Source organism: Mustela putorius, unplaced genomic scaffold, assembly GCF_011764305.1.
Source record: "Mustela putorius furo isolate JIRA1106 unplaced genomic scaffold, ASM1176430v1.1 tig00003859_pilon_pilon_pilon, whole genome shotgun sequence".
NCBI classification, from domain to species: Eukaryota; Metazoa; Chordata; class Mammalia; order Carnivora; family Mustelidae; genus Mustela; species Mustela putorius.
Window position 1 is genome coordinate 32,942,885 of NW_025422011.1, and position 27,712 is coordinate 32,970,596.

Here is a 27,712-nt window from a genome sequence, read left to right on the forward strand (position 1 = left end):
GGCATTCTGGGTGCTGGGGGTTACAATGGTGAACAAAAAGATCCTTAATTGAGGGGAGCCTAGGTAGCTCAGTGGGTTAAAGTCTCTACCTTCAGTTGAGGTCATGATCCCAGGGTCCTGGGATCCAGCCCCGCATTGGGCTCTTTGCTCAGCAGAGAGCCTGCTCCCTGCCCCCCCACCCTGCCTGCCACTCTGCCTATTTGTGATATCTCTGTCAAATAAATGAATAAAATCTTTAAAAATTAAAAAAAAAATCCTTAGTTAAGATCACATTGTAGAGATGGCAGACAACGAACAATTAAAGAATCCAAATAATTACCGCTTTTAATGGCGACAATGAAGGAAATAAAATAGGGAGCTACTTCTTAGAGCGGCCACTGAAGGTCTTAATATAAGTAGGCAGAGGTTGTGTACATAAAACAGTTCCCTTGAATAATCTCATAATTTACTCAACTATTCTTTAATGTTAGGTTTTTAGATTTCTTCCACATTTACCATTATACTAATAAATAATGCTGTTAGGAATAACTCCCTCTGTATTCTCATTTATTTCCATGGAATAGTTTCCTAGAAATGTAATTACTGGATAGGAACAGAGTATTTTTATACAGACTGCCAAGTTGCTTTCATGAGGGAATTCCAATACATACTCGCCAATGAGGAAGCTAAATACTGCTCTGAGATTTCAGAGTGGAAAAAGTTAAGTAAAAAATGGCACGTTTGGGCTGAGCAAAGGTAAAGCTACGTAAGCTGACCTGGCTTTACTGTGAGGGGCGGCAGGGTGATGAACAGGGAAAGCTTCTAGACCCATTTCTGCCATCCTGTGACCTTCACAGGTTACAGCTCCTCTCTGGGCCTTCACTGTCCTTTAACTCGGTAGGTTCGGCTCAGGCTGTATATTTTCCAGCGTCTTCAGATCAAACATCACCTACATCATCCAAAGCGAAGACAGCAGCTTGGGGAATTGTTTTAGTCAGTAAGCTGAATCAGCATTCGCCAGGAAACGCCAACTAATCACTCGAGAGCACTTCCGGCGGCCGGGACAAAGGGTTTGAAGTCTCAGGGACGGCACTTCCGGATAATTAAGGCTGCGCATTAGGTGCTTGCGTCCTCCAGCCCCACCGAGGGCCGCCGGCACCGCGACTGCGCATGCTCCCTGCAGTCGCGAGGCGGGGCGGGGCAGTGACTGGGGACCCTGACTTGTCTCGCGGTTACTGGGCGAGCGTGAGCGCGCGAGGCTCGGGGATGGTGCGGGGCGGAGCCTAGTCCGAGTGGGCGCTGTAGGTTTCAGCTGAGCGTCCCTGTGCTCGCGGGGCTGAGGTCGGCTCAGGTGAGGCGGTCGCCCCGGAAGTGGCTGTGGCCGTAGACCCTGGGTGTTGTAAGGAGCCTGCGGCAGAGTTGTTGTTAAGGGGGGCAGCATCACCTCTCTTCCTCCACCTTCCCTGCAGCGGCCATGGCGAAAGGCAGAGTCTCTGAACGATCGCAGACGGCAGCACTCCACACGACCCCCGTGGGGGACAGGTCAGCGGGGACACGGGGTCTCACCGCGCAGAGCGGCGGAGACCACCTGAAGGGTGAGTAAAACCGGAACCAGAGCTGGGGCTGGTCCAGAGGCGAGAGTGTGCCGGGGGGTGATTTGGGGTGGAAAGGACCTCAGTTGGCCCCGGGGATTTGCGAGGGGAAGGAGGCCTGCTGCCACCCAGGGACGCTGGAGCAGAGAGGGTGGGGGACCTGGGCTTGGGCCGCTGCCCACCGCAAGGCCGGACACCTAGGAGGTGCGTCGTAAATGCTGTTGTAGTTGAATTCAATAAAAGAACTAATGACACTGGCTTGTTTGAAGCTCAGGCAGGACGTAAGGTTGACAATATTGAAGCTAGACAGAACGGAAAGGAACTTCAGCACTTTATTTTTACCGATGAAGAAACTGAGGCCCACAATAGATGTGGAACTTGCATAAAGTCACAAAGCCAGATTAGTCAAGTAGTTAAGAGCAAGGTTTTAACTGTATACAGGTGCCTCTTCCAGGTGGCAGGAACACTTGGGTGTGAGTCCCTGCTCTACCACTTATGACTTTGGACTTGTTATCTTTCAGAGCTCAGTGTCTAAACTGTACAGTGAGGATGACAATGATTATAGTAAGAGTTGTCTCTGCTTAGCTTGCTATGTGCATTACACAAAATAATTGATGTAAAGCATTTGTTGTAATGGCTTATGTGAAGTGGAAGCTAAATAAATATTAGCGATTACTATTGTAACTGAGATCTCTCATTCTTAATCTTTTTTGCATTACACCATTCTGCCATTTTTCAGGACTTTAAATATTATTTTGAAAGAAAGTATACTTAGAAACTAAATCCTTTTATTCCATCTTGGCATAGAGTTTTTCATTGCTTTTCAACAGTTGAAATGACTAAACTTTTTAAATGCTTTTTATTTTATTTTATTTACTTATTTATTTTTAAGATTTTATTTATTTGGCAGAGATCACAAGTAGGCAGAGAGGCAGGCAGGGGGTGGGGGCAGCAGGCTCCCTGCTGAGCAGAGAGCCCAGATGCAGGGCTCGATCCTAGGACCCGGAGATCATGACCGGAGCCTAAAGGCAGAGGCTTAACCCACTGAGCCACCCAGGTGCCCAATATTTTATTTTTTATTATTTAATTGACAGAGAGAGAGGCAGCAAGAGAAGGAATACAAGCAGGGGGAGTAGGAGAGGGAGAAGCAGGCTTCCCATTGAAGAGCGAGTCCAATGTGGGGCTCCATACCAGGAATCTGGGATCACAACCCCAGCCAAAGGCAGACACCTAACTACCGAGCCACCCAGGCGCCCCTTAAATGCTTTTTAAAAATCCCATAAACTTGAAGAAATCCTAACAAATGTCCATTCAGTTGTTTTCAGCTTACAGTGATGTGTTCCACTACCAATGATGGGTAAGGAGAGGGTCTTTTAAAATTGTCTGGCAACATTATAAGTACAATCAACAATAAAGTATTGCACACTTAAAAATATATATTTATATATATAAAGATCATATGTTTAACATACAGCTGAAGTTTAAAAGAGAATAAAACTTTTAAAAAGTATCCTGCAGAAAATGGTATTTTCTTTTCAAATAATTTAAAATATCCCCAGTGTAATTTGACTTTTTAAGCTTTATGTATTTGGATATTTCTCCATCTTATAGACATAGGGCCACATAACTTCAAAAACTCAGAAATGAAGTGTCTAAGTATAAATCCACTCTAAATTAAAGGAACATTGTTTTGAAGATGCTGCTGTGGAGAGTAATCCAAGGGTTTTCAGAAAAGTATTTTCCAGATGCGGCATCCCTAAAGATTATTATTTGGTTTGTGGTAGCAGTCAGTTGTGTATTTCTGATTTTTGTTGTTGTTTTAACCTAAAGCTATTTAGAAAATAAAACCTTGAAACTTCTGAAGTGCTTTTATAATTGTTTATCTTATTTTATCATTAAGATGACACATTCAGCACAATTTTTTTTTTTTTTAAGATTATTTACTTTAGAGAGAGAGGGAGCATGGCAGGATGGGGCAGAGGGAGATAAAGAGAGCCCGACATGGGGCTTGATTGCATGACCTGAGATCAGAGTCTGATGCTTAACCGACTGTGCCATTTTTTTTTAATTAAAAAATATATATATATTTTAAAGAATTTTATTTATTTATTTGATAGAGAGAGGGACAGGGGGAGTACAAGCACACAGAGTGGCAGGGGGAGAGGGAGAAGCATGCTTCCTGCTGAGCAGGGAGCCAGATGTGGGACTTGATCCCAGGACCCTGGAATCATGACCTGAGCTGAAGGCAGGTGCTTAACTCATTGAGCCACTCAGGTGCTCCCATTTTTTTTTTTTTTTTTAAAGAAAACTATGAGAGAGAGAAAGAAATAGAGTGCCTGGGAGTGGGGGGTGGAGGGCAGAGGGAGAGAGAGAATCCCAAGCAGATTCACTGCTGAGGATGGAGCCCCACATGAGGCTCAATCCCACCAACCTGAGACCATGACCTGAGCTGAAGCCAAGAGTCAGATGCTCAGTGGACTGAGCCACCCAGTCGCCCCTATCATACCACTTCTGTGGACTACAAATCTATAGGAAGATAGAGGGAGATGTGAAGGCATGCCTTCATGGAGCAGTAGGTTTTGGACTGTTAGATAGTAAGGGGATTCTGGGGGAAACATTAAGCTGGGAGGTTAGTGTGAATCTTTGTGTCAGTATAGAGATTAATTTGTTGGGAGTGGAGGATTTCTGTTTTTGTAGGAGATAAGATTGGCCATGATCAAAATGGTGTTGGTACAGAAGGATTTAAGTGCTATGCTGAGGAACTTTTTTGATCCATGTTGTTAATTAGTGATTCCCAGTGTTGTCTTTTTCTTCTCTGCCTCTCTGTTTCTGTCTCTGTCTCTCTTTAATTAGTGTTAGGAATTCATTTTCTGGGCAAACGATTTTGTAGATCCCTTACGTGATAGGGTTTGCTTACTTGTGATGTGATGCCATTAGTAACTACTTAGCAACCAATATTCCAGATTATGATAAACAGTTTTTGTTAATTGCAGGTGTTATTTAGTTTGGCATTCAGAAAAATTACATGTTTTGGAGTAGAGATAAAATTTAGTAACTCCAGGGACGCCTGGGTGGCTCAGTTGGTTAAACATCTGCCTTTGGCTCAGATTATTATCCCAGGGTTCTGGGATCTTGCGCAGTGGGGGGCCTGCTTCTCTTCCTGCCTGCTGCTCCCCCTGCTTGTCCGAGCAGGCTCTCTCTTTGACAAATAAATAAAATATTTTTTAAAATGTAGTAACACTTGATTGAGAAATACATAGTAATAGAATGTTCCTATAAATTCCAAGACTCTTTAAATGAATTTGTATTTTTTTAACTGACATACCTACCCAACTTTGATAAATAGTTGTCATTGTGTGTATGTTTGAAATATTTTACATGCTATATGCAGTGTTTGGTACGTTTAGTAGGTCCCTTACCATGACTGTGGTCTCTATTCTTACATCTTAGCCTTACAGACTGTGAAAACTTGAACAAGGACCCTGAAAGTCTAATTTTTTTTTTTTAAGATTTTATTTATTTATTTGACAGACAGATCACACATAGGCAGAGAGGCAGGCAGAGAGAGAGCCCAATGTGGGGCTCGATCCCAGGACGCTGGGATCATGATTGAGCCAAAGGCAGAGGCTTTAACCCACTGAGCCACCCAGGTGCCGCTGAAAGTCTCATTCTTGAATGATGAGGAAGGACAAGAAACAAGACAAGAGGTAGAAGTACTGAAGAAGCTCATGATCTAATCTATCTGCAAGGGTGCCTGGACCAGGGTATTTATTTTCTTCTGTGTTATTTGTCCTGGCTGATCTATTTACTAACAAGTCATAGAAGTTTTCCCATTTTGATTTAAGAAAATTCTGGGATGCCTTGCTGGCTCGAAGAGCTTGCGACTCTTGGTGATCTTGATGATCTTGATGATGATGGTCATGAGTTCAAACCCTACATTGGGTATAGAGATTACTGAAAAAGAATAAATAAACTTAAAAAAAGAAAAGAGCTCATAAGGCTGTGTATTTCCAGTATATAGAGGTCATCATCCTTGTGAGCAGTGTGAAATCAATTTGATGGGTAATGATGAGACATTTTTAAAAATGGAAGAGAAGATAGAGTACTTTGCATGTGGTAAGGCATAAGTGTTCTTGGAATTTTATATTTTAATTTTGTAGATTTTGTATGTACCAAATCATGATATAAAATTGCTTCTTGTGATTCAGCCAAAAATGTTTGAGAAATATTGTCTCAAAGTTGATCTTACTGCTTTTAAAAGACAATATTGTTCAAACTTGGATAACAAACCCCTCTTAGATGTCTGTTCTAAATCCTGCCTTGCTCATTTGGTTTTTCTGTAAATATTCTTTGAGCATCTGCTATGGGCAAGGTACTAGCTTAGAGGAAGAAGGAAGCTCTTAGTGATAACTGGGAACTAAGACTAAAATTGACAACTAGGCATCAGCCAAGCTATTAGTATAATTTGTTGATGCCAGTCCCAACCCAAATATGAATGTATCAGGCTTCTTGTGCTTGTGATCAATAGAAAATACAATTGAAACTCTTGCTGAGGGGCGCCTGGGTGGTTCAGTGGGTTAAAGCCTCTGCCTTCAGCTCAGTTCATGGTCTCAGGGTCCTGGGATCAAGCCCCGCATTGGGCTCTTTGCTCAGTGGGGAGACTGCTTCCCCCTCTCTCTGCCTGCCTCTCTGCCTATTTGTGATCTCTCTCTCTGTCAAAATAAATAAATAAAATCTTAAAAAAAAGAAAAAAAAAGAAAGAAACTTGCTGAAAAGAAGTTGATTGACTTATATAACTAAAAAATTGAGAGATTCAGTGGGATTCACTGGCTTCAGTCTGGAACCGTGGCCTAATAATATCATCAGGATCTGATTTCTTTCATATCTTTAATGTCAGCTTTTTAAAAAAATTAACATATAATGTATTATTTGCCCTAGGGTACAGGTTTGTGAATCATCAGGCTTACACATTTTCACAGCATTCACCAAAGCACATGTCCTCCCCAGTGTCCATAACCCAGTTTAATGTCAGCTTAACCTTAAGGTTGATTTCTCTTGATGGTCCAGGTGAGCTAAATCCTCCCATAACTTTGAGAATCTTTTTCCTAGCATTACCAATAGAAGTTTAGATATTCATTCTGATTAGATTGTCTCAGTAATGCTTGTCCCTGAACCTATCCCTATTATCCAATTAGCTCAACCTGATTCATGTTTGACACCTAAAAAAATGGGAGTAGGAATGAGGCCAAGTCAGTTTTCCCAAAGACATAGATCGCTGTGATGGATCACTCATGATTTTCCTCTATTTGTGGTCAACCATCTTAGTGAAGAAGGATTCCAATCAAAGGTGCTGCTTCAGATACACAGTGAAATTGAGGCTGGGCATGGAAGGAAGAAAAGTGAGGGGCCCAACGGAAGGGAGGAAATGGAGGGAGTAAGCTCAGGAAAGAATAAAGGTGATCGAAGAATGGCATATTGGGATTTAAAATGTTCAAGGTAGAGCAGTCTTGGGATGTGAGAACTTAGTTTATCATTGGAAGTAGGTGGTTAAAGTTGAATAGAAATGAAGGTCTAGGGGTGCCTGGGTGGCTCAGTGGGTTAAGGCCTCTGCCTTCGGCTCAGGTCATAATTCCAGGATCCTGGGATCGAGTCCCACATCAGGCTCTCTGCACAGCAGGGAGCCTGCTTCCTCCTCTCTCTGCCTGCTTCTCTGCCTACTTGTGTGTGAACTCTGTCAAATAAGTAAATAAATAAAATCTTAAAAATAAAATGAAGGTCTAAGAATTTTGAGGCTGGTGGATCTGGTGGATTATCTAAATGGATGATGGATCTTTTAGGATTATGAAGTTTACTATAAGCTTGATCTCAGTCTTTTTAGTGAATGGGGGGGACACATGCGAAAGTGGTTAGATGAGAGTGAGGGTGTGTGGATTGAGTGGCAGCACAGTTGTAGGGCATAAGCCTTAGAGAATGAGCCTTTATACAAAATTGGTAGTCTTATTTCTTCTACCTACAAACATGCTTTCTCTCTGTGTCTGTTCTTAATAGTTAATTATTTGTATTTTATATTTATCTTAGTTGTTTGAATTTATACTTGATGATACTGCTACCATTTTTAATTTTTTTTAAAGATTTTATTTATTTATTTGACAGACAGATTACAAGTAGGCAGAGAGACAGAGAGGCAGAGAGAGAGGAGGAAGCAGGCTCCCTGCTGAGCAGAGAGCCCAATGTGGGGCTCCATCCCAGGACCCTGGGATCATGACCTGAGCCGAAGGCCGATGCTTAACAACTGAGCCACCCAAGCACCCCCCAACCTCTGCTTTTTTTTTTTTTTCTTTTTTTTGACATTTTATTTATTTGTCAGAGAGAGCGAGCATAAGCAGGAGAGTGGCAGGCAGAGGGAGAAGTGGACTCCTCCATGATCTCCTCGCTCAGCGAGGAGCCCAATTTGGGACTTGATCCCAGGACCCTGGGATTTTTCAGAAAGGATAAATGCATATTAGGAGTTAGAGAAAAGGTGCTCTTAAGAGGAAGAATTGGAGATACAGGGTGAATGGAGAAGAGACAGTTCTTGGAGCAAAATCTGAAAGGAAATGTGTTAGCATTTAATGCAGAGATAAGGGGCAAGGGAAGATAATTTGGGGAACAGATCTTAAGGTACAGATTGGGGAGCTTACTGAAGTGTGGAAGCAGAGTCATTGTTTGAGAAAAGACGAAGATAGAATTAAAGGCTTGAGGAGACTTGAAATAGCCTTTTTAGAGAATGCTGTGAAAAGATTATTGTCTGCCCGTGATAACTGTAATTGAAGATAGAAAAGCATGTGGCCTTGGAGGCCAAGAGAACATAATCTTGACTCTTTCTAACAGTATCTTTGGCCTGGAGGAGGTTGGAAAGCAGATAATGGGATAATTCAGATTGAGAATTACTATGATGGAAGATTTGAAGGTTAATGAATATATAAAGTACTATTGTGGGTAACTTCAAATGCTAAATGACATACATCTAATGCAACCAAAAGGAGATACATTATAAATTATGCATGCTATACATTTCAATGTAGAATTATCATTAAAGCAAGATTTTCAATTTTTTTTTTAATTTTTTTTTTAATGTATTTGACAGACAGAGGTCACAAGCAGGCAGAGAGGCAGGCAGAGAGAGAGGAGGAATCTGGCTCCTTTCGGAGTAGGGCTCGATCCCAGGATCCTGGAATCATGACCTGAGCCGAAGGCAGAGACTTTAACCCACTGAGCCAGCCAGGCGCCCCAAGATTTTCAACTTTTATCTGTTTAGAACTCTAAATCAATTACATGCTAGTCTCTGGACTTGATAGAATGCTACTCAAGAAGAATTGTTGAGTCATAATAACTAACAAACCCCTAGTTACCAGTTAGTGTCAATGAAAGGAGAGCTTCAATTTTGAATGTCACTTTATTTTTTACATTCTTGTTTTCTGTGTTACTGTTAAACATAGTGCTTGAAAAAGTTTGCCTTATTTTAAAGAGTGCAGAAAATTGATATCAGGTTAAATGTGGCAGTTAATTTTATTCAGTTGTCTATATATTTCATCAGTCAACCGTAAGACAACAAGCAGGAGTCAGAGAAATGTGTACTCAGGGAACACTCAGGTGGTGTTCTGTAGTCCAGCTAAATGTTCCCTGACACCTTTCTTCCCTGTGACCCCTTACTTAGGACTGGTAAATTAATAATGGGAAGAAAAGGGCGCCTGGGTGGCTCAGTGGGTTAAGCCGCTGCCTTCGGCTCAGGTCATGATCTCAGGGTCCTGGGATCGAGGCCGGGATCGAGGCCCGCATCGGGCTCTTTGCTCAGCAGGGAGCCTGCTTCCCTCTCTCTCTCTCTGCCTGCCTCTCCATCTACTTGTGATTTCTCTCTGTCAAATAAATAAATAAAATCTTTAAAAAAAAATAATGGGAAGAAAAATATTATAGTTTAATTTTAGAGCTAACACGCTAAATGACTTTTTAAATTTTTTTCAAAGACTTTATTTTTAAGTAATCTCTATGCCCAGTATGGGTCTCAAACTCACAACCCTGAGATCAAGAGTTGCACGTTGTATGAACTGAGCCAGCCAGGCGCCCCTAATTTTTAATTTAAGAGAATGATATAATCTGTTGAAATCTTTAAAAATGTATTTAGCTACAGGTTATAGTTTATAAGGCTGGAAGCTCTTCTCATCTTTCAGTCTTCAACCAAATTTCTCCCTGCTCTGGGAATCTTGTCTCCATTACTCTAGCCCAGTAATCTTGCTTCTCTGTATACTCAAAACCTCTTTCTGCCATTCTTTGGGAAATTAGCTAATGGTGGTATCTACTTCTTAAATATATATATATTTTTTTTTTTATTTTATTTATTTATTTGACAGAGAGAGATCACAAGTAGGCAGAGAGGCAGGCAGAGAGAGAGAGAGGAGGAAGCAGGCTCCCCGCTGAGCAGAGAGCCCGATGCGGGACTCGATCCCAGGACCCTGAGATCATGACCTGAGCCGAAGGCAGCGGCTTAACCCACTGAGCCACCCAGGCGTCCCTGGTATCTACTTCTTAAAAGCAGAGGCTGAGCAGAACATTTTGTACATAATAGATGTTCAGCAGATAGTTCTGAGTAACTCTGCATTTGAGTGCGTACTTTGCAGAGTAGAAATCCTAAAGAAAAGTACAAAGAAAGGGATGGGGTGGTGGTGGTGGGGAATGATCCGTTTATTTTTAGGAGTAATTCTGGGTCTGCAAATATCTTCTGGATGAAAAACAAAAAAGCAGTGGTTTTGAAGAACTTAAAAGATGCCCAGGATATTAAACTATTTGTATCAATCCTTTTTGTACTCTGGACTTCAAGCAGGGAAGTTAGTGAAAAATGAAGGGTGAGCAAGGTAATTCCAGGTAGATTTAAAAGGAACACGCCTTTAAGAAGTAGCAGACCGGGGCGCCTGGGTGGCTCAGTGGGTTAAGCCACTGCCTGCGGCTCAGGTCATGATCTCAGGGTCATGGGATCGAGCCCCGCATTGGACTCTCTGCTCGGCCGGGAGCCTGCTTCCTCCCCTCTCTCTGCCTGCCTCTCTGCCTGCTTGTGATCTCTCTCTGTCAAATAAATAAATAAAATCTAAAAAAAAAAAAAAAAAAGTAGCAGACCTTTGAAAAAGTTGTACAGACTATATATATGTTAATATGTCTTTGTTTTGTTATCAGCACATAGAAAACTATGCCCAAAACCTCAGTGTTTATATATTACTCTAATTTCTTTCCAGTAGATCACTTCTTTATTTAATAAAGTAGGAAAATAACATTTTAGCCTTATGAGAAGTTTGTGTTTCAGTGAATTTTCTATTTAAAACTACATTTTTGGCTGAATTAGTTTTAGTGCACACTGATATTTTTGTAACTTTTGGCTGATTGCTCATTTCTTTTCAGGGTGAATAGATATGATATCTTAAATTCTCAAGACATGCATTGAGTTAGATATCATAACCACGGCAAAGATATGAACAATTAGGCATTTGTTATTATAAGATTCTGGAGAAACCTTTTCACATTTGACCCACCTCGGATGTTTAAAGTCTCTGTTTAATTTTCTGTGCTGCAAAAAAGCATGTATATAAATACGTTAGTGGGTTAATTAACTGGAGTATTCAGTGGCAGGCATGCCTGGTTTATTACTGCATTGAAGGCATATTTTATATTATTTTATGATCCTATTCCTTCCTGCAGTAAATTTTAGAAGTATGAAATGAAAAAGTAAGTTTCTATTTGTGACTTGGTTTTTGAAGTGAAGTCCCTTTTTTAGAGTCAGATGATAACAAAGTAAATTAATGTTTAGATTACAGAAAATTGGAAAAGTAAAATTTTTTGTCTTTAGTGTTCACAAAATACTAGAACTTGATAAACCTCGTATTGTCTTTTAGGAAATCTGCTTTAATGACCTGCTAAGAATAATTTATATCTAGTATATCAAAGCACTAACCTAAGCAACTTGTATTTCCACAGAAATTATGAGTTGATTAGAAATGGCTATTAAAAGGCTTTAGAGATATACTTTACGCTATTTGGTTGCTTATGATTTATTTATTTATTTATATTTTATTTATTTACTTGACAGAGAGAGACAACTAGGCAGAGGAGCAGGCAGAGACAGGGGGCGGGAAGCAGGCTCCCCGCTGAGCAGAGAGCCCGATGTAGGGCTCCAACCCGGGACCCTGGGATCATGACTTGAGCCGAAGGCAGAGGCTTTAACCCACTGAGCCACCCAGGTGCCCCTGATTTTTTTTTAATTTTTAAAAATGTTTAAGGATTTAGTTTTTTTTAATAGTACAACCTCCTTAGGGCTTCTGTTTACTCACTTATGATAAGTACTTAACCATGTTGTTTCTTCTTAAGCTTTAATGTACATGGTTACCCTATTGTTTCCTCTTAAGCTTTAATGTACATGCAGATCACCTGGGTATCTTGTTAAAATACAGATTCTGGTTTAGTAATTCTGGGATGTTGACCTGAGAATCTGCATTTCCAGCAAACTTTCTGGTGATGCTGATTCAAGTGGCCCATGCAGTACGTCTTGGATAGCACTGAGCTAGATGGTTTCTGTTGCTCCATGTTCAACATAGCAAAATCTTACTAATTCAGTTGTAAAATATATAAAGCTGCCATAATGAGATAGGGAATAATATGAAGTTTATTTTTTAATTAGTTAAGGCTTTTTGGTTGAAAGGAGCAGAAATAAGTTTAAGCCAGCACCAATAAAGAGGAGAATATAGGAAAAAGAATATAAGAGACAACCTCACTGGCATTTATGAACAAGAAATAAAATATAGCCAGGCTTCAAGGAGAGTGAGAAAGTTAGAAATCAGTCAGTTTCTCTGGATTTATGTTTCAGTCTCCTCTCTTTTATTTTCTGATACATGTTTTTGGCTTGCCACAGTTGTTATCTGTGGCTTTTACTGCTTGACCTTTCAGCCTCAAGACCTACCACCTCTTGGGACACCTGACTTATGGCTCAGATAATTAAGCATCTGCCTTCTGGTCATGATCTCCAGGTCCTGTGATCAAGCCCCATGTCAGGCTCCCAGCTCAGTGGGGAGTCTGCTTCTCCCTCTCCCTCTGCTACTCGTACCCTGTTCATGCTCTCTCTCTCTCTCTCCCTGTCTCTGTCGCTGTATCTCTCTCAAATGAATAAATAAAATCTTAATAACAAAAACGAAAACAAAAACCTAGCATCTCTTGACAAGAGCATCTCTTTGTTTTAGTCCAGCTTTTCATCAGCCATTAATGAAGTGTTTCTACTTGACTCAGGTGTCCAATCTTGGGCAACTTAGCCTTCTGTGTTTGGGTGGGTAGAGGGTTGGAATCACACTGTAATAGGGCCAGTGAGATTAGTCTCTTTGGAGGGAGGGGGAACATGGGAAAGTTTCCTAGAGAAAGAGGGTGTTCTACTATGTTCTACTATGCATATTTGTGAAATTAATGAATAGAGTGCAGGCATTTGATTAGGATACTTTTATAAAAGTGTGTATAAAAGTTACATAGACAGTAGTTAGGGAATGGGCATTGTAGATCCATCCATTTAGTTCTCAGAGAACTAAAAATAATCCTTATCATAGCATACATGTATTTTTTTAAAATCTGAGTGTTATCTGTATATACATGGGATAATGGCAAACGTAGGCAGTAAAACTTAAGCCCCCCCCCCCCCACTTCTGCCTTTTCCCAGTAAGTACTACTAAGGTACCTTAACCTCCCCACTATTGACCATTTCCTGGTAGAAACAGCCTTGCCCATTCTTCTGCTTGCTGTCTCCTGGATCTCATTCCATACTTTTATTTTGCATATAATTTTTTAGATAACACTAAGATTACCTTGTGAGGGAATGTAAACAAATTCTGCCATTCTTTGGGTCTCAGAGAGCCACTGAAAACATGCAAGACTCAACTATATTCTGAAGCCCTCAGTGTAAAAAAGGAACTATAATATTTACCAGATGTATTAGTCAATCTCTGGGTTCTTATGACAGTTGAAGTAATTGCCAAATTACTTCATTTTTCCTAAGAGGCCATTTGTCTGTGCTGTCAGCTCCCAATATAGATAAATAAATTTGAAAGTCAGTGGTAGTATTTAGAGCGATGCCCCCTTTCCTCTTTGCCTTATCAACAAATCAAGGCTACAAATTCTGTGGTTCTGTTTTTCATGCTTCTGAAATGGATATATCCCCCCCCCAAAAGTAGTATGCCTGATTAATAAATGTCAAATACAATAGTAGTAAAAATTTTATGTTAAAACAGTGTTTTGGACAAAAGTGTGAACAGTTTTTTGGGGAAGGAAATTCTTTAAGGAAATTATTTGTTGATTTGGAATACTTATCTTTTTAAAATATTTATCTTAATTACAGCCTCTTTTTTTTCCCCCTTTCAGAAAAAGCCTGTGCAGAAGCTGGGTCAGCAAGAATGTCACTTCTTATATTGGTGTCCATTTTCTTATCTGCAGCTTTTGTTATGTTTCTGGTATATAAAAATTTTCCTCAGCTTAGTGAGTAAGTATACAGAAAGAAACTGAAAATGCTAGACATTTATAGATGGATTAAAAGTTAAACTAATCTTAAGCAACAGAATGTCATGGTGATTGTATATCAACTCTCACGGTTTGTAGCAAGTCCATATTGACACTGTTATTTAAACACTCCTTTCCAAATTTGCCTCTTGCTTTTCTGCGCGGGGGTTTCCTAGCACTGCTCCTCTAGTTAGTCTCATTTTTCTAATGGCTTTCAAATGTTTTAAAAAAATACAACTACATTAAGAAATATGTTTTTATATCATGATCCTGCATGCATGTGCCTGTCCATTTTCTCTTGCTCACTTGCATACATCTGTACATATAAAATTAACTTAAAGTTTCATGAAACAGGTCATGTTCTCTTATATTTTCTAAATTATTCGATTTATTTCTTAATGCCATAAGTGAGGAAGCAAACTTATTTTAAAATCCATGAAAGATACTGATCTGCAGTTTGAAACATATTGATGCTCTTCTTCTCTGCCTCCTCCCTTCCCTCACCCGTCCATCCATGTCTTCTCCCTTCCTTCTTGTGATCAATTTCTGTCTGCTTCTATTCATCCGTTTCCAATCCCACCACATCTCTCTCTCCTCGCTCTTTTTCTTTTCTGCATTTTATGAAAATGATATGGTCTGGAAAGGTAGTTTTCACAGTGAAATGGACTTTGTGTAAACCTTGTATACCTTATCTAGTATACGTCCAAAATTTCTTAGCCAAAACCTTGGAGGTGAAATGTGTTTCAGAATTTAGAATTTTTCCATTTGGGGAAGACTACATGGAATACATACTGTATATTACGTAGTATCTCTAGCGGGATCTGGGGCAGCATCCCATAATCAAATACATTAATATTTTTGCACAGAAAAGGGCATCATAAAAGACTATATGAATAATTATGTAAGTGTGGGTCAACTTTTGCTGACAAGGTATAAAGCACTTTTGGTTTTTAGAGGTTTTTGAATTTTAGGGAAGAGATTATGGACCTGAAACACACTTTAAGAAGGCAAAATACCCCAGGGCTGTGTGTGTTTTTTTGGTCATCCCCCATCAGTTAAATTGTATCATGTAAACAGTAATATATAATCATATATTACTTGTATAATCATAGATTACATAAAGGACTATTAAAATGTAGTTAGACTTTCAGCCAGGGTCAGACTGGTGTAGTAATGGATGACTATGAAATATTTCAAGGTGTTCGGAAGTTCCTGTTTTGCCCTACATTCCTTTCATTAACAATTCCTTATGCTTGAAATTTTATAGTTAAACTTATCTTTATTTTAGTACTTTGATTTCTTACATCAGTATAAGTGCCTTTGGGAGGCTAACATTCCTATTGATGGTTAACATTAGCATGATTGAATTTTAGATCCTTTCTGATTTTGATCAAGGAGAGGAAGTAAAGAACTGACTGAAGAGGGCAAGAATATAGAGTATAGATTGACGTTGTCTTTGCTCTCAGTCTGCTGTAAGAATGATAACAAGACTTGTATATAAGTATGCTATTATAAATCTGTTATGTTCTGCTTATTTCTGTGTGTGTGCATGCGGATACAGATGCATGCGCACACCCCTATAATGAGTTTTTAAAGTTTTTAAATTTATAAATGAAAAAACACAGTTTACCTGCTATTTTTATAGAATTTAAGCAGCAGCCTGTCATTGTTATGCAAGATCAGTTAAATTGTATCATGTAAACAAATGGGCACAATATGCATTAAACACGAAGGTAATTATTTGAGGCTTTTATAATCAAGAAATCATTCAGTTCCAAATAAGGCACCAAATAGAAAGTAAAATGAATAGAAAAAGAAAAATGTTTCCGTTTTTATCTGAACTTTGGGCTGGGATATTCCAGAAAAGATGTGAATTGTAATTTCACCAAAAATTTTACTTAATTTTAGTTGTAATTAATTATTGACCTTTGTTTATCATGAGGGTTACCCAAAATGATGCTGAATATGTTTTAAATATGCTAATATCAGTAGTTCACTAATTAATTCAAAATTTGTACCAGTGTTGGAGTAAATGCTTTTAACCTAATTGAGTTTGGATCATCCTTACTTTCATATATAGATTACAGGTCTCATGAAATCATAATAAAGCATGAAAAACAAATAATTTATAGGCTTTTGAACTTAAAACTTACAAATTTATGGTTACTATTTTACAGATCAAGGTATCAAATCATTTTGGATAAAATTTCATGTTTTGAACTTTGATAAAATTATCTTGGCAAATTTTCTGCTTTAAAATTTTTCACTTTAATTTTATTTCTTTAGAGAAGAAAGAGTGAATATGAAGGTTCCCAGAGATATGGATGATGCCAAGGCTCTAGGAAAAGTTTTATCCAAATATAAGGACACCTTTTATGTACAAGTACTTGTAGCTTATTTTGCTACATATATTTTGTATCCTTTTTACTGAAAAAAAGTTTTCTAGTTTTATTCAAGAAAGAAGTTTTAAAAGTTCTGTTTAGTTATGCATAACTTTTTTCTTTTAAAAATTGTTAATTCAGTATAATTTAATAAAATATAGAAAAGTTAAAATGGAAAAAATTCTCACTTTAAAACTATCACAACTCAGTTACTATTTCTGAATATTTATTGCCAGTTCTTTTGTTTTCTGCTTATTTCACTTATCATAAACATCTTCCTTTCCTCTGTATTATTCAAGATAATTATTTTATTTATCTATTTAATTTATGATTATATTACTTAATTGATTATTATAATTTAGTTTAGTTATGTTGAATTAATAACCACTACAGCATAATTTAAAAAAATATTCCCTTAGGTTTGAAGATATAATTTGTATTTAATTTTTTATTTTTCTACTTGTCCAGTTAGAAATCTTTTTGTTCATGATTTTTCCCTTCCATTTAATGGTTTCTTTGTAAAAAGATCTTAAGAGGTTAATTAGTCAATTCAAAGAATATGAATTTTTAAAATAATGACTGGTATGTATTTCATTTTATAGAAACATGTGTTAACTAGTCAGGAAAATATCTTTATTCTTCCTACATATTTTCAAATGGCTTATGCTACTGGTCAATAATCTTCTAATTTATGGACTTTAATGTCAATCTGATTTTTTGTATTTTTTATTTTAATCCAACCTATTTTCAGATCTTCTCCATTAATGGAAGACATTATTGGGGTGCCTGGGTGGCTCAGTCGGTTAAGTATCTGCCTTCAGCTCAGGTCATGATCCTAAGGTTCTGGTGTTGAACTCCATGTCAGGTTCCCTGCTTAGCAGGGAGCTTGCTTCTCCCACTCCCTCTGCCACTCCCCCCTGCTTGTGTTTCCTTGCTCTCTCTGTGCCAAATAAATAAATGAAATCTTAAAAAAAAAAAAAAAAGACATTATCTCTTGATTTTGGAAAGGTAATCATTATCCAGTGCTCATGATGGAGTGGGGAGGGGCGTGGGGGTGGGGGCGGCAGGCAGAAGGAGATGGGTGGAGTCTTAAGCAGACAACCTGCTGAGCGCAGAGCTAGGTGCAGGGCTTGATCTCAAGACTCCGAGATCATGACCTGGGCTGGAGTCAGAGGCTTAACTGAGCTACCCAGGCATCCTCCCAACCAGCATTTCTTTTTAAAATTTGAATTAGTGGGGCGCCTGGGTGGCTCAGCATGTTAAAGCCTCTGCCTTCGGCTCAGGTCATGATCCCAGGGTCCTGGGATGGAGCCCTGCATTGGGCTCTCTGCTCAGCAGGGTGCCTGCTTCCTCCTCTCTCTGCTTGCCTGTCTGCCTACTTGTGATCTCTGTCTGTCAAATAAATAAATAAAATCTTTAAAAATAAATAAATAAAATTTAAATTAGTTACTTTGTTAATTCTCTCAAACTTTTTTTCCTTTCAAACTATTTCTGTTTGGCATCTTTTATTTCCTGAATTTTTGGTTATTGGACTTGTCAATGTAAACTTTTTCTCTTAAAATTCGGTATATATATTTAACAAATATATTTATTATATATTTATATATAAGTGCTATATATTTAACAAATTTGGCTGTATACTTAAGCGCACTGCACCAGTTATTCCTAGCATAAGCAGTTTGTTACAGGTACATTTACAAAATCTGATGATGATATAAACATGACTCTTATCCATCTAGTGAGAATACATTTTTATTTAGGTAGTGTGCTGTATGTAGGAACTTTGTCATTATTTATTTACTGTGAGAAAAAATCAAAGGGAAAATTTAGAGAATTACTATTTTGCACTTATCTTTCAACAAGTTATTTGGCAGCTATTTGTAAAGTAATTTAATAGTAATAAACTGTTTTAAGAAACCCATAAATGCTGCCTTTACCTACTAATTCTATTTTAGAGCCTATCTGGGAAAATCATAGTGTTAGACTTAAGGATTATTTTGCCTTTATACACTTTAACCATAAATTAAAATATTTTTCCTGGGTAAGATAAAAACTTGGTTCATTTTTTTCATTTGACTTTTAAAAGGTTTTTGGGAACAAGACCTATAATTTCTGTTTACTGTGGAAAGTCATCTTGTTTTGCCCTATTTTGCCTCTCAGCTTTGGGGTTATTAATTATATGCTGTTTACAAATCTAGTGTTTGGGGCGTTCAAAAGTAGAACAACTACTGGAGCAATGAGGCGTGGCACAGTCTCATTCTAGTTGGAGCAAGTCTAGAGCAGAGTTTGCAAGCCCAGGGCATTTGTAAGAAGTGATCGGCCATCCAGTTTAGTTGGAGTTTAGGGTATGAAAAAGGGAGGATAGAGAAATAAGCTAGTAAGATAGGCTAGATATTGCACTCAGTCTGTAGAGGACTAAGGAATTTAGAATATTCAGTTGGAATTGGGTACTCATTGAGGACTTTTAAGCTGTGGATGACGTTAAAAGTGTCGCCATCATCCCTTTTTGTTTATTTCCCTAAGACTAAAATCTTTGAGTAACTTAAAAAGTTTATTTTATTATGGAAAATTTGAAATATACACAAAAGTAGAGAAAGTCCTATAATGAACTCCTACGGACCCATCACCTAGTTTCAGCAGTTATCAATATTATGCCAGTTTTGTTCTTGCTGGTTACCTTTCTTTGGCTTTTTGAGAAAAAGAGAATAGGTTGGGAAAGGAAGGTAATATTTACTTTAGATGATTTAGGTAATGCAGAATTTTAAATATTCAAATATCAATTAAATATTTAAATATCCATACCCAGTGTTAGTCCATAGGGGACTGGTTGAATAAGCCATAGTAAATGTAAACACTGGAGTGGACTCTATTAAAAGAATGAGAAATGTCTCTCTATGCTGTTACTGTGTTACTTCCAGGCTATCTTGTTAAATGAAAAGAGCAAGGGGCAAAATAGTAAGTCAGTATGCTGTGTTTTATCTATGTGAGTACACACATACAGATGCAGATATTTTGTTAGCTTTTTTTGAAAAGAAAGGATATCTTTAAAAACCAACAACAGGGGCACCTGAGTGGCTCAGTGGGTTAAGCAGCTGCCTTTGGCTCAGGTCATGATCTCAGGGTCCTGGGATCGAGTCCCGCATCAGGCTCTCTGCTCAGTAGGGAGCCTGCTTCCCTCTCTCTCTCTCTGCCTGCCTCTCTATCTACTTGTGATCTCTGTCTGTCAAAAAAAAAACCACTGTTAAAAAAAAACCAAAACCAACAACAGTGTTTACCTATGGGGAGCAAATGTGATACAGGGATGGAGGTGAAACCTCTAGATGTACTTCATTGCGTAGATTTGACTTTAGAACCAGGTAAATATTTTACATAATTTTAAAACCAATTAAGTCAGAATGAAAAAAGAAACAGGAAAAAAGTCATTTTTTTAAAAGATTTTATTTATTTATTTGACAGAGATCACAAGTAGGCAGAGAGGGAGGCAGAGAGAGAGGGGGAAGCAGGCTCCCCACTGAGCAGAGAGCCCGATGTGGGGCTCAATCCCAGGACCCTGGGATCATGACCTGAGCTGAAGGCAGAAGCTCAACCCACTGAGCCACCCAGGTGCCCCCAAAATCATTATTTTGGGCCAGGAGGAAGTGTCAGTAGAGTGGTAGATGGATAAGTCAGGTTGCAAGGGGACAAGGAAGGAATCTTCTATGGGGAAGTAAAGATGAGACGCAGTAGGTGGGGAGAATATCCCAGTCAAGGAAAGCCTAGGTTTTCTTGAGTTCATAGGCATCTGAGCGGTTTTCCATAGGAGGGATCCTGTGGAAGAGCAAGAAGCTGAAGATGAAAGAAGCCAGGAAGAAGAGGAGAGTGAGATGAAAACATGAATAAAGTGGGAATTAGAGGAAAAGAAGAGTGGGAGAATGAGGGAAGATAGAAATCTTGAGATAGTGTGCGCCCCGAGGGAGAAGCAGACTCCCCACTGAGCAGAGAGCCCTACATAGGGCTTGATCCCAAGACCCTGAGACCTTGACCTGAGTGAAAGGCAGATGCTTAACCGACTGAGCCACCCAGGTGCGCTTGAAGATAGACATTTTAAAGGTAGATGTTGAGGGAATCCACTCAATTCTGACCGACCTATAAGTAAATCATGTTAGGAATTTTTAAAAAGGTGCTGGGGTCAGGGGGTGGGGGGGTGCCTCCACACTAGAACTGGGAACAAGAGGGAAGTAGTAAAAAAGCATAATTCTGTTTTTAAAATATGGTTTGTGATTTTTACTATAGTTTCTAATCCCTATCCTTTTTTAAATGAGTAGTGAATTGAAGTAAATGTTTATAAGTTAAGTTAAAAACAAGTAATTATTATACCCCATATGTACCTAGATTTCCATGGAAATCTATTTCCTGTACACATTTTAGGAGTATATGCAGTGCATTAGAGAAACATACCGAAGGCCTCCTTTGTTCTTTTTTTTTTTCTTTTGTTCTTTTCTTTTGCCAAAGGGTTCTTTCCAAAGTTCAAAGTTCTTTTCTTTTGCCAAAGTTCTTTATCTGGTACATGTTGGATATTTGTCCTGGTTTTTCTTTTAATAACACACTCTTATTAGCATTGTATTTATGATAATGCTAGCAAGTGGTCAGTTTAGAGTTAAAGGCATTATAACTGAATTGTAGGTTTTTTAAACTTCTAGATATAATTTTGTTTTACTAATACTGAAATATGGATATAATCTTAAAATATAACTTCTATATTGATACTTTTTCCTAAGATGTTTGATTTGTCTTTTAAAAATTCCATTTTATTATGTTTTGGTCCTTAACTTAAAAGTTAACAGCTTGCAAACATTCGCTATCCCGGGCTCTATATTTCTCAGTATACTCTCAGGGTTTCTTTATCCTTTTCCACTAGCCTTATTTCTTGTTTGTTTGGTAAGTATATAAAATGAATTTGGGAGACTAGGGAAAAAAAGTAGCTTTTGATAGAATGATGAGGGAGAAGGATGGCATCTAGTCCCACCAGTCTATGTAAGCATAAACTCATTAGTTTTAAGAGGTGATTAATGTTAAAGTAATATCTTTTAAGTCTTCCCATAAGCAGATGTTATAGTTTGTTTTTTTCCTGGAACAGGGACATCACAGACTTAATTGCATAGGCTCTGTTTTAGCCTTTCCTTCTTACTGTGTTTTGTAATTCAAACAGTTCAAGAGTGTTGGTGTGCACAGTGAGTTAAGTCCAGGATGGCGGGGCGAGGGGGTAGTATTTTCAAGCATAGCAACTGAAAAAAGAATTGGCTCTTTAAGTCTTATTCTTAGGCTAGATGCTGTCCTTAACTATTTGGATATAGTCACTAAGTTTAATCACAAGTGCCAGTTAGTTTCAGCTGGTCTCATTTTAGTCCTGGTTTGGACTGAGAAAGGACTAGATCAAATGGGTTCTTGTTCTCTGCACAGAGAGGAGTCATGCAGAGTATCCTCCCCTAACCCCGAAAAAAGCATACTAGTTGAACTTTTCCTTAAGTGAGTATATCTATATGACTAAAATGGAAAGGTACATAATGCTTATGGCTTCTTGTTATTTCCTAGTGTTCGGGACTCGGTGCCTCATTCTGCTATATGCTCTCCTATTTAGTTGGGAGGCCAGTTGTATACAAATACCTAACAGAGAAAGCAGTAAAATGGTCACAGCAGGTAAGCATGTATTTTTTTAAGTTATTTAATGTAATTCTTTGGCTAATTGGGAGGTCATTGTATCAGTGTATGGTCTCTCTAAGAATTAAGCCAGACCCTGGGCTTTAATAAAAATGATCTTTCCACCTAAGTAAATTAAAGTGGTGGGCAAATAATGAATGTTAATCCTTTCAAATATGAAGTTTCTGTGCTCTAGAAATAGTTTTATTTTGTTTGTTTGTTTTTAAAGATTTTATTTATTTATTTGATAGAGAAATCACAAGTAAGCAGAGAGGAGGCAGGCAGAAAGAGAGGGAGAAGCAGGCTCCTTGCTGAACCGAGAGCCCGATGCGGGGCTCGATCCCAGGACTCTGAGATCATGACCTGAGTCGAAGGCAGAGGCTTAACCCACTGAGCACCCCTGTAACTGTAGTTTTATTTGATACAGACCCAACGAGAGAGGAACACAAGCAGGGAGAGTGGGAGAGGGAGAAGCAGGCTTCCTGCTGATCAAGGAGCCTGATGCAGGGCTCGATCCCAAGACCCTGGGATCATGACCCGAGCTGAAGCAGACACTTAATGACTGAGCCACCCAGGTTTCCCTGTAACAAGAGTTTTAGTTCTTCATTCCTAGTAAGGTCAGTCAGAGCAGAGAAGTCAACGTGTGAAGGCATTCGCAGTTTTGGGTACCTCACCTGTTTTGGGTTGATGCAGACCACTGTAGTGGGTCACTGAAAAACTTTCATCAGCCAACTCCTTGAATGCATTTCATCAGTAGAAATGACTGTTCTCTTAGGCAGGATCTCTACAAAGACAAGTGATGATAAATAATAGCAGCACTACACAGTAAGGTCTAATACAGTGTTGCTAAGAAAATCTTATTTTTATAAGAATTAGAAGAAACAACCTGTTAAACCCCAGTAGAATTGTAGAAATCATTCTGCCTTACCCTTTTGCTTTACAGACTACGAAATGACAAAATAAGCATTTTGCTGCAAATCACCATCATTATTTGTAAAGCAAGATCTAGAAGTATAAACGAATCAGTGCTTTTATTTAACTGGCTAAATATCTCCATATACTTATGCAATCTCATTTATCTAATGAATGAATCACTCATGTAATATATATCAAAATAACAGAAAAATAAAGATTAAATTGGAGGCTAGGTTTAGTGACATGCTGCTGTTCTAGTCCTTTACATTGTAGGAAGTTAAATGCATTAAAATATTAGTCACCTGATGTGCATCTTGTATATAGTTTTAAGTTCAATTTTGCTTTTTTTTTTTTTTTAAGATTTTATTTATTTATTTGTCAGAGAGAGAGGGAGAGAGAGTGAGTGAGCACGGGCAGACAGAGTGGCAGGCAGAGGCAGAGGGAGAAACAGGCTCCCTGCCAAGCAAGGAGCCCGATGTGGGACTCGATCCCAGGACACTGGGATCATGACCTGAGCTGAAGGCAGCCGCTTAACCAACTGAGCCACCCAGGTGTCCCCAATTTTGCTTTTTGAGGTGTAAAGTGTTATTGTTGAGCCGTATTAGCTAGGCTGATACAGAACCATCTTTAGTAGTATAACATTAAGCTATAAGTACAATTAAAAAAAAAGTCTCATTTAGCTCTGGTAAAGAGCATGTGTTAAGTAGTTCATTGTCATTTTCAAGCTCCTTTTTTGATCAGTTCTATTAGATAGATTCTGAACTATCGGGGAATGAGAATTCAAAATAAATATTTTATATTAAGCAACTTATTTTCAATATTGGCCTTATCTTGATCCTAACTGATTTCTTTCTTATGACAGGTTGAACGTCATAGAGAACATCTCATTAACTACATTATATTTTTGAGAATAACACCATTTCTGCCCAATTGGTTTATTAATATTACATCCCCTGTGATAAATGTGCCACTGAAAGTTTTTTTTATTGGCACTTTTCTAGGTAAGGCTTCTGGTTCACAGTGTCTTAGAACTCGTTGTGTATGTACCTAACAGTGTCTGGCTGGGCTAGGTTTCGGATTCTTTGCGCACATGCCAGCACCATATATAACTCTTGGGCACAGAGCCTGTCATACATAAATAGAAATGTTTGTTGAATTGTGTTTAAGTATTTCTGTTTTACTTCTTTTAAAGAAGAGCAATTTCTATTGAATATTTTTATAATTACACAGGTTTGAGCAGAACTTTAACTAACTCTGTTCTCTCCTTGGTGGAGAGAAAAGAAAATCAAGGTGCCCTTTTTGAATAATTTACTCCCTTGTCTTTTAATCACATATTGAAATATTGAACTTTAATGTTCAGTAGAAAGTTGATATATTTTTCTTTTTTATTGACATAAGTATTTACTCTGGGCATTACCAGAAGTATGGGGCAAGCAGTATTAATCAAATGTTCCTGCTTTCAAGGAGCTGGCACTTAAATTTGAAATTAATTAGTGGACATAAAAATTCATTTGTACATTTTGTGAGTTCTGATGGTTCTTTAGTAAGAGTATTCTGCTTTTCTTTCAAATTTAATTTGAATTGTTTAGATAACAATGAAATGAACAGATTTCTCTTGTACTGTGTGTTGAAGTTTAAGTTAGTATTTATAGATCTTGAAAAGAATAATCAATTTTTTGTTGCTGCTTTAAAAAAACTCATGACAAACTTGAAAATCTTAGCAGGGATAATTTTGGATTTTGTAAAACAATGTTACGTTCATGGAATCAGAATAGAGAATTTATCCCTATCTTCTTATTTTACATGTGGAATGCCTAGAGATTTATTAACTTCAACTTGGTCTAAAATTATTTTTCCATTTTGTTCTGTTGTATTTTTTGTTTTGTTTTGTTTTATTTTTTTAAGATTTTATTTATTTGACAGACAGAGATCACAAATAGGCAGAGAGGCAGTCAGAGAGAGGAGGAAGCAGGGTTCCTGCTGAGCAGAGAGCCCGATGCGGGGCTCGATCTCAGGACCCTGGGATCATGACCTGAGCCGAAGGCAGAGGTTTCAACCCCCTGAGCCACCCAGGCGCCCCTGTTCTGGTTTTTAATAAAACATTGTTCCACCTATGCTGTTGTATAAACTGCTCTTACTCATATTTTGAGTATCTTCTACCACTTCATTTTTAAGTATGTTCTGTCAAGAATAAATGACAAATCCACTCAATCTTATTTTTGAACATCTAGACCTGAGCTGAAGCCAGATGCTTAACGACTGAACCACCCAGGCACCACCCCTACATTAGTATTTCCTAAAGCTGAAATTGCTGAATCAAAGTACATTCTCTTTTTTAAAGCTATTGATAAATGTGGTCAATTATTTTACAGAAATTTTTCTTGAGTTTTTAAGTTCATTATCCTTCAGAGGTATTTATGAAAGATTTAGTTCTTTATATGGAAATAAATGTGAGGGGCTTTAAATTAAGTTACATTTTTCCAAAATGGAGATCAGTATATTCTTATAAGAAATTTTATACAGAGAAAATTTTAATTTTTAAAAATTTGAATATGGATTTATTTGAATCCATTTAAAATATTACATAACAAAGTGTTAGAATAATGTTAGTGCTGTTATAAGTTATGAATAATCTTGTGAATGTAAAGTATATTACAAAATCTTATTTTTAAAAATTACTGCTTATGTTTTTATTTTTTATTTTAGGTGTTGCACCTCCCTCTTTTGTCGCAATTAAAGCTGGAACAACACTTTACCAGCTTACGACAGCCGGGGAGGCTGTTTCCTGGAACTCAGTATTCGTTCTAATGATTTTGGCTTTTCTATCCATTCTGCCAGCCATCTTCCAAAAGAAACTAAAGCAGAAATTTGAGTGAGAAATTATCTGGGTTTTAGTTTTCCTATCATCATCATCATTGTCATCATTGTCATCATCATCATCATCTCAGGATTGGCAGGTTTATGTGTTAAATCACCTGTTCAGTAATTTGAAATGAGTTTGTAAAATATAATTTCTGATCACACAGTTAAAGTAATGCATGTAAGTGGCAAGGGAGGGAAGAAAGTAAAAATAGAAATTGATGTACCATGAAAAGTACTGTCAATAGTTATGATAGACACCTTCTAAATCACTACTTCAGGGTAGCTATAGATAATTAGTAGCAGCACAGTAGGAAATTCTTGATCCAACTAATTCAACTTAATATATTTCATGAACTGGCTCCACATACTTACCCTTGACTGGATAATTCAGTGTTTTTCCCTCTTACTCCCTTAATAATAACTGAAATAGGGAAAGCAAACACAAAATAAAAAAACATAGATTCTAGATTTTTAAAAAGTAGTATTATAGTTCTTGCTAATGTTAGTCTTTGTTAAGAGCATAAACTTGAAAACTAAAGCTCAAAAAGAGATTTACATTTTCTTTTTTTAACTTTGAGGTAATAGATATGTTTAGAAGCTGCATGTTGGTAGATTATTGAATTTGGAAAGGATATCAAGTTATATCTGTTTTCTAAATTTATTTTGTTTTTCCTGTTCTAGATTATCATGGGTTAGTCTGAAATTTAAAATTCTGGCCAGTCTATTTTCACCTTTTTTCTAGCTTTCACAGTATTTCCACTGTGCATATGAAAATGGTGATTACATGATAATTGTATTATATTGGTGTTGATAATTTATATTTGGATAATATTTTGTTACACAATTCCCTTTACTGTCTCAGAGGGGGATCAAAGTAAACATTCAAAGTATGCAGTTTTTAGGTGATAGATTAATTATATTACTTTATATTTTGAAACTGAAGCAGTGGCAGCATAACACTTAATGTGGTTAAATACAGTTTATTTCAATAACTGAAAATTTTACCTCATTTATTTATTAGTCTGGTCATTAAAGTATATATTATGTAATTATCCTTTTTATGCATGATACACTTACAAGAATGCCTTGTTTCATTTTTATTGATGGGTTTTTTGGTTGGGGATTGCTTTTGATTAATGTAGTTACCCAACTTAGTGTTTTTACTTTTTATAACTCAAAGTAAAATTAAATTCTCACATGGTAACTATTATATTTAAATGGTCCTAGAAAAACTAAACAGCTTTTTGCTGCTTAATAATACCCTTGAAGTCTTGATTCTAGGACACAGCTGATCTATAAGGTAAAGTACTCTGTCAGTTTCACCTTCACCCAAGACTGTCACATTGAAAAGTACTTTAGCTGTGGGAGAAATCCTTGTATGTTTTTATTGTGAGAGGAATGGTCATCCTCAAAGCTTGTTTCTACTACATAATGTGGACTGATTATTTTTTCTATCACAGTATTAACAAATGGATTTATTGTAAATACAAAGAAAATATATTAATTAATATACTATTCTTATGTCACCTGGCCTTTTGTGTGTAATTATTTATTGTCATTTCTAGCAAGGTTTTTCTTCCTTCCTTATTGACCAGAGATTGAGTGATACAGCTTTTGTTATTTTTACAAATGAACTTAAAACATAAGTCTTTTTGAACAAAGTTCGCTAAATATTACTGTGTAAAATGTAGTTGAGTACATTTTTATCAGACTTTTAAAAATAAAAGTAAGACCTTGGACTCAGGAGAAGCCTAC

At 37.6% G+C, this 27,712-nt stretch overlaps 1 protein-coding gene across 2 annotated transcripts; it reads left to right on the forward strand.

The window, feature by feature from the left end:
- Nucleotides 1–1,216: 1,216 nt before the first annotated feature.
- TMEM41B (transmembrane protein 41B) lies at nt 1,217–27,701 on the forward strand. Of its 2 annotated transcripts, XM_004751946.3 has the most exons (8): nt 1,217–1,330; nt 1,449–1,574; nt 13,989–14,106; nt 16,410–16,538; nt 21,328–21,421; nt 22,076–22,180; nt 23,958–24,096; nt 25,802–27,701. In XM_004751946.3, exons 2-8 carry the CDS (start codon nt 1,454–1,456, stop codon nt 25,969–25,971), a joined length of 876 nt encoding a protein of 291 aa, XP_004752003.1. In that variant the 5' UTR covers nt 1,217–1,330; nt 1,449–1,453; the 3' UTR covers nt 25,972–27,701. The 2 variants fall into 2 exon arrangements, with proteins under 2 accessions (XP_004752003.1, XP_004752002.1); XM_004751945.3 differs by having other exon boundaries at nt 1,265–1,574.
- The last annotated feature ends 11 nt before the right edge of the window (nt 27,702–27,712 follow it).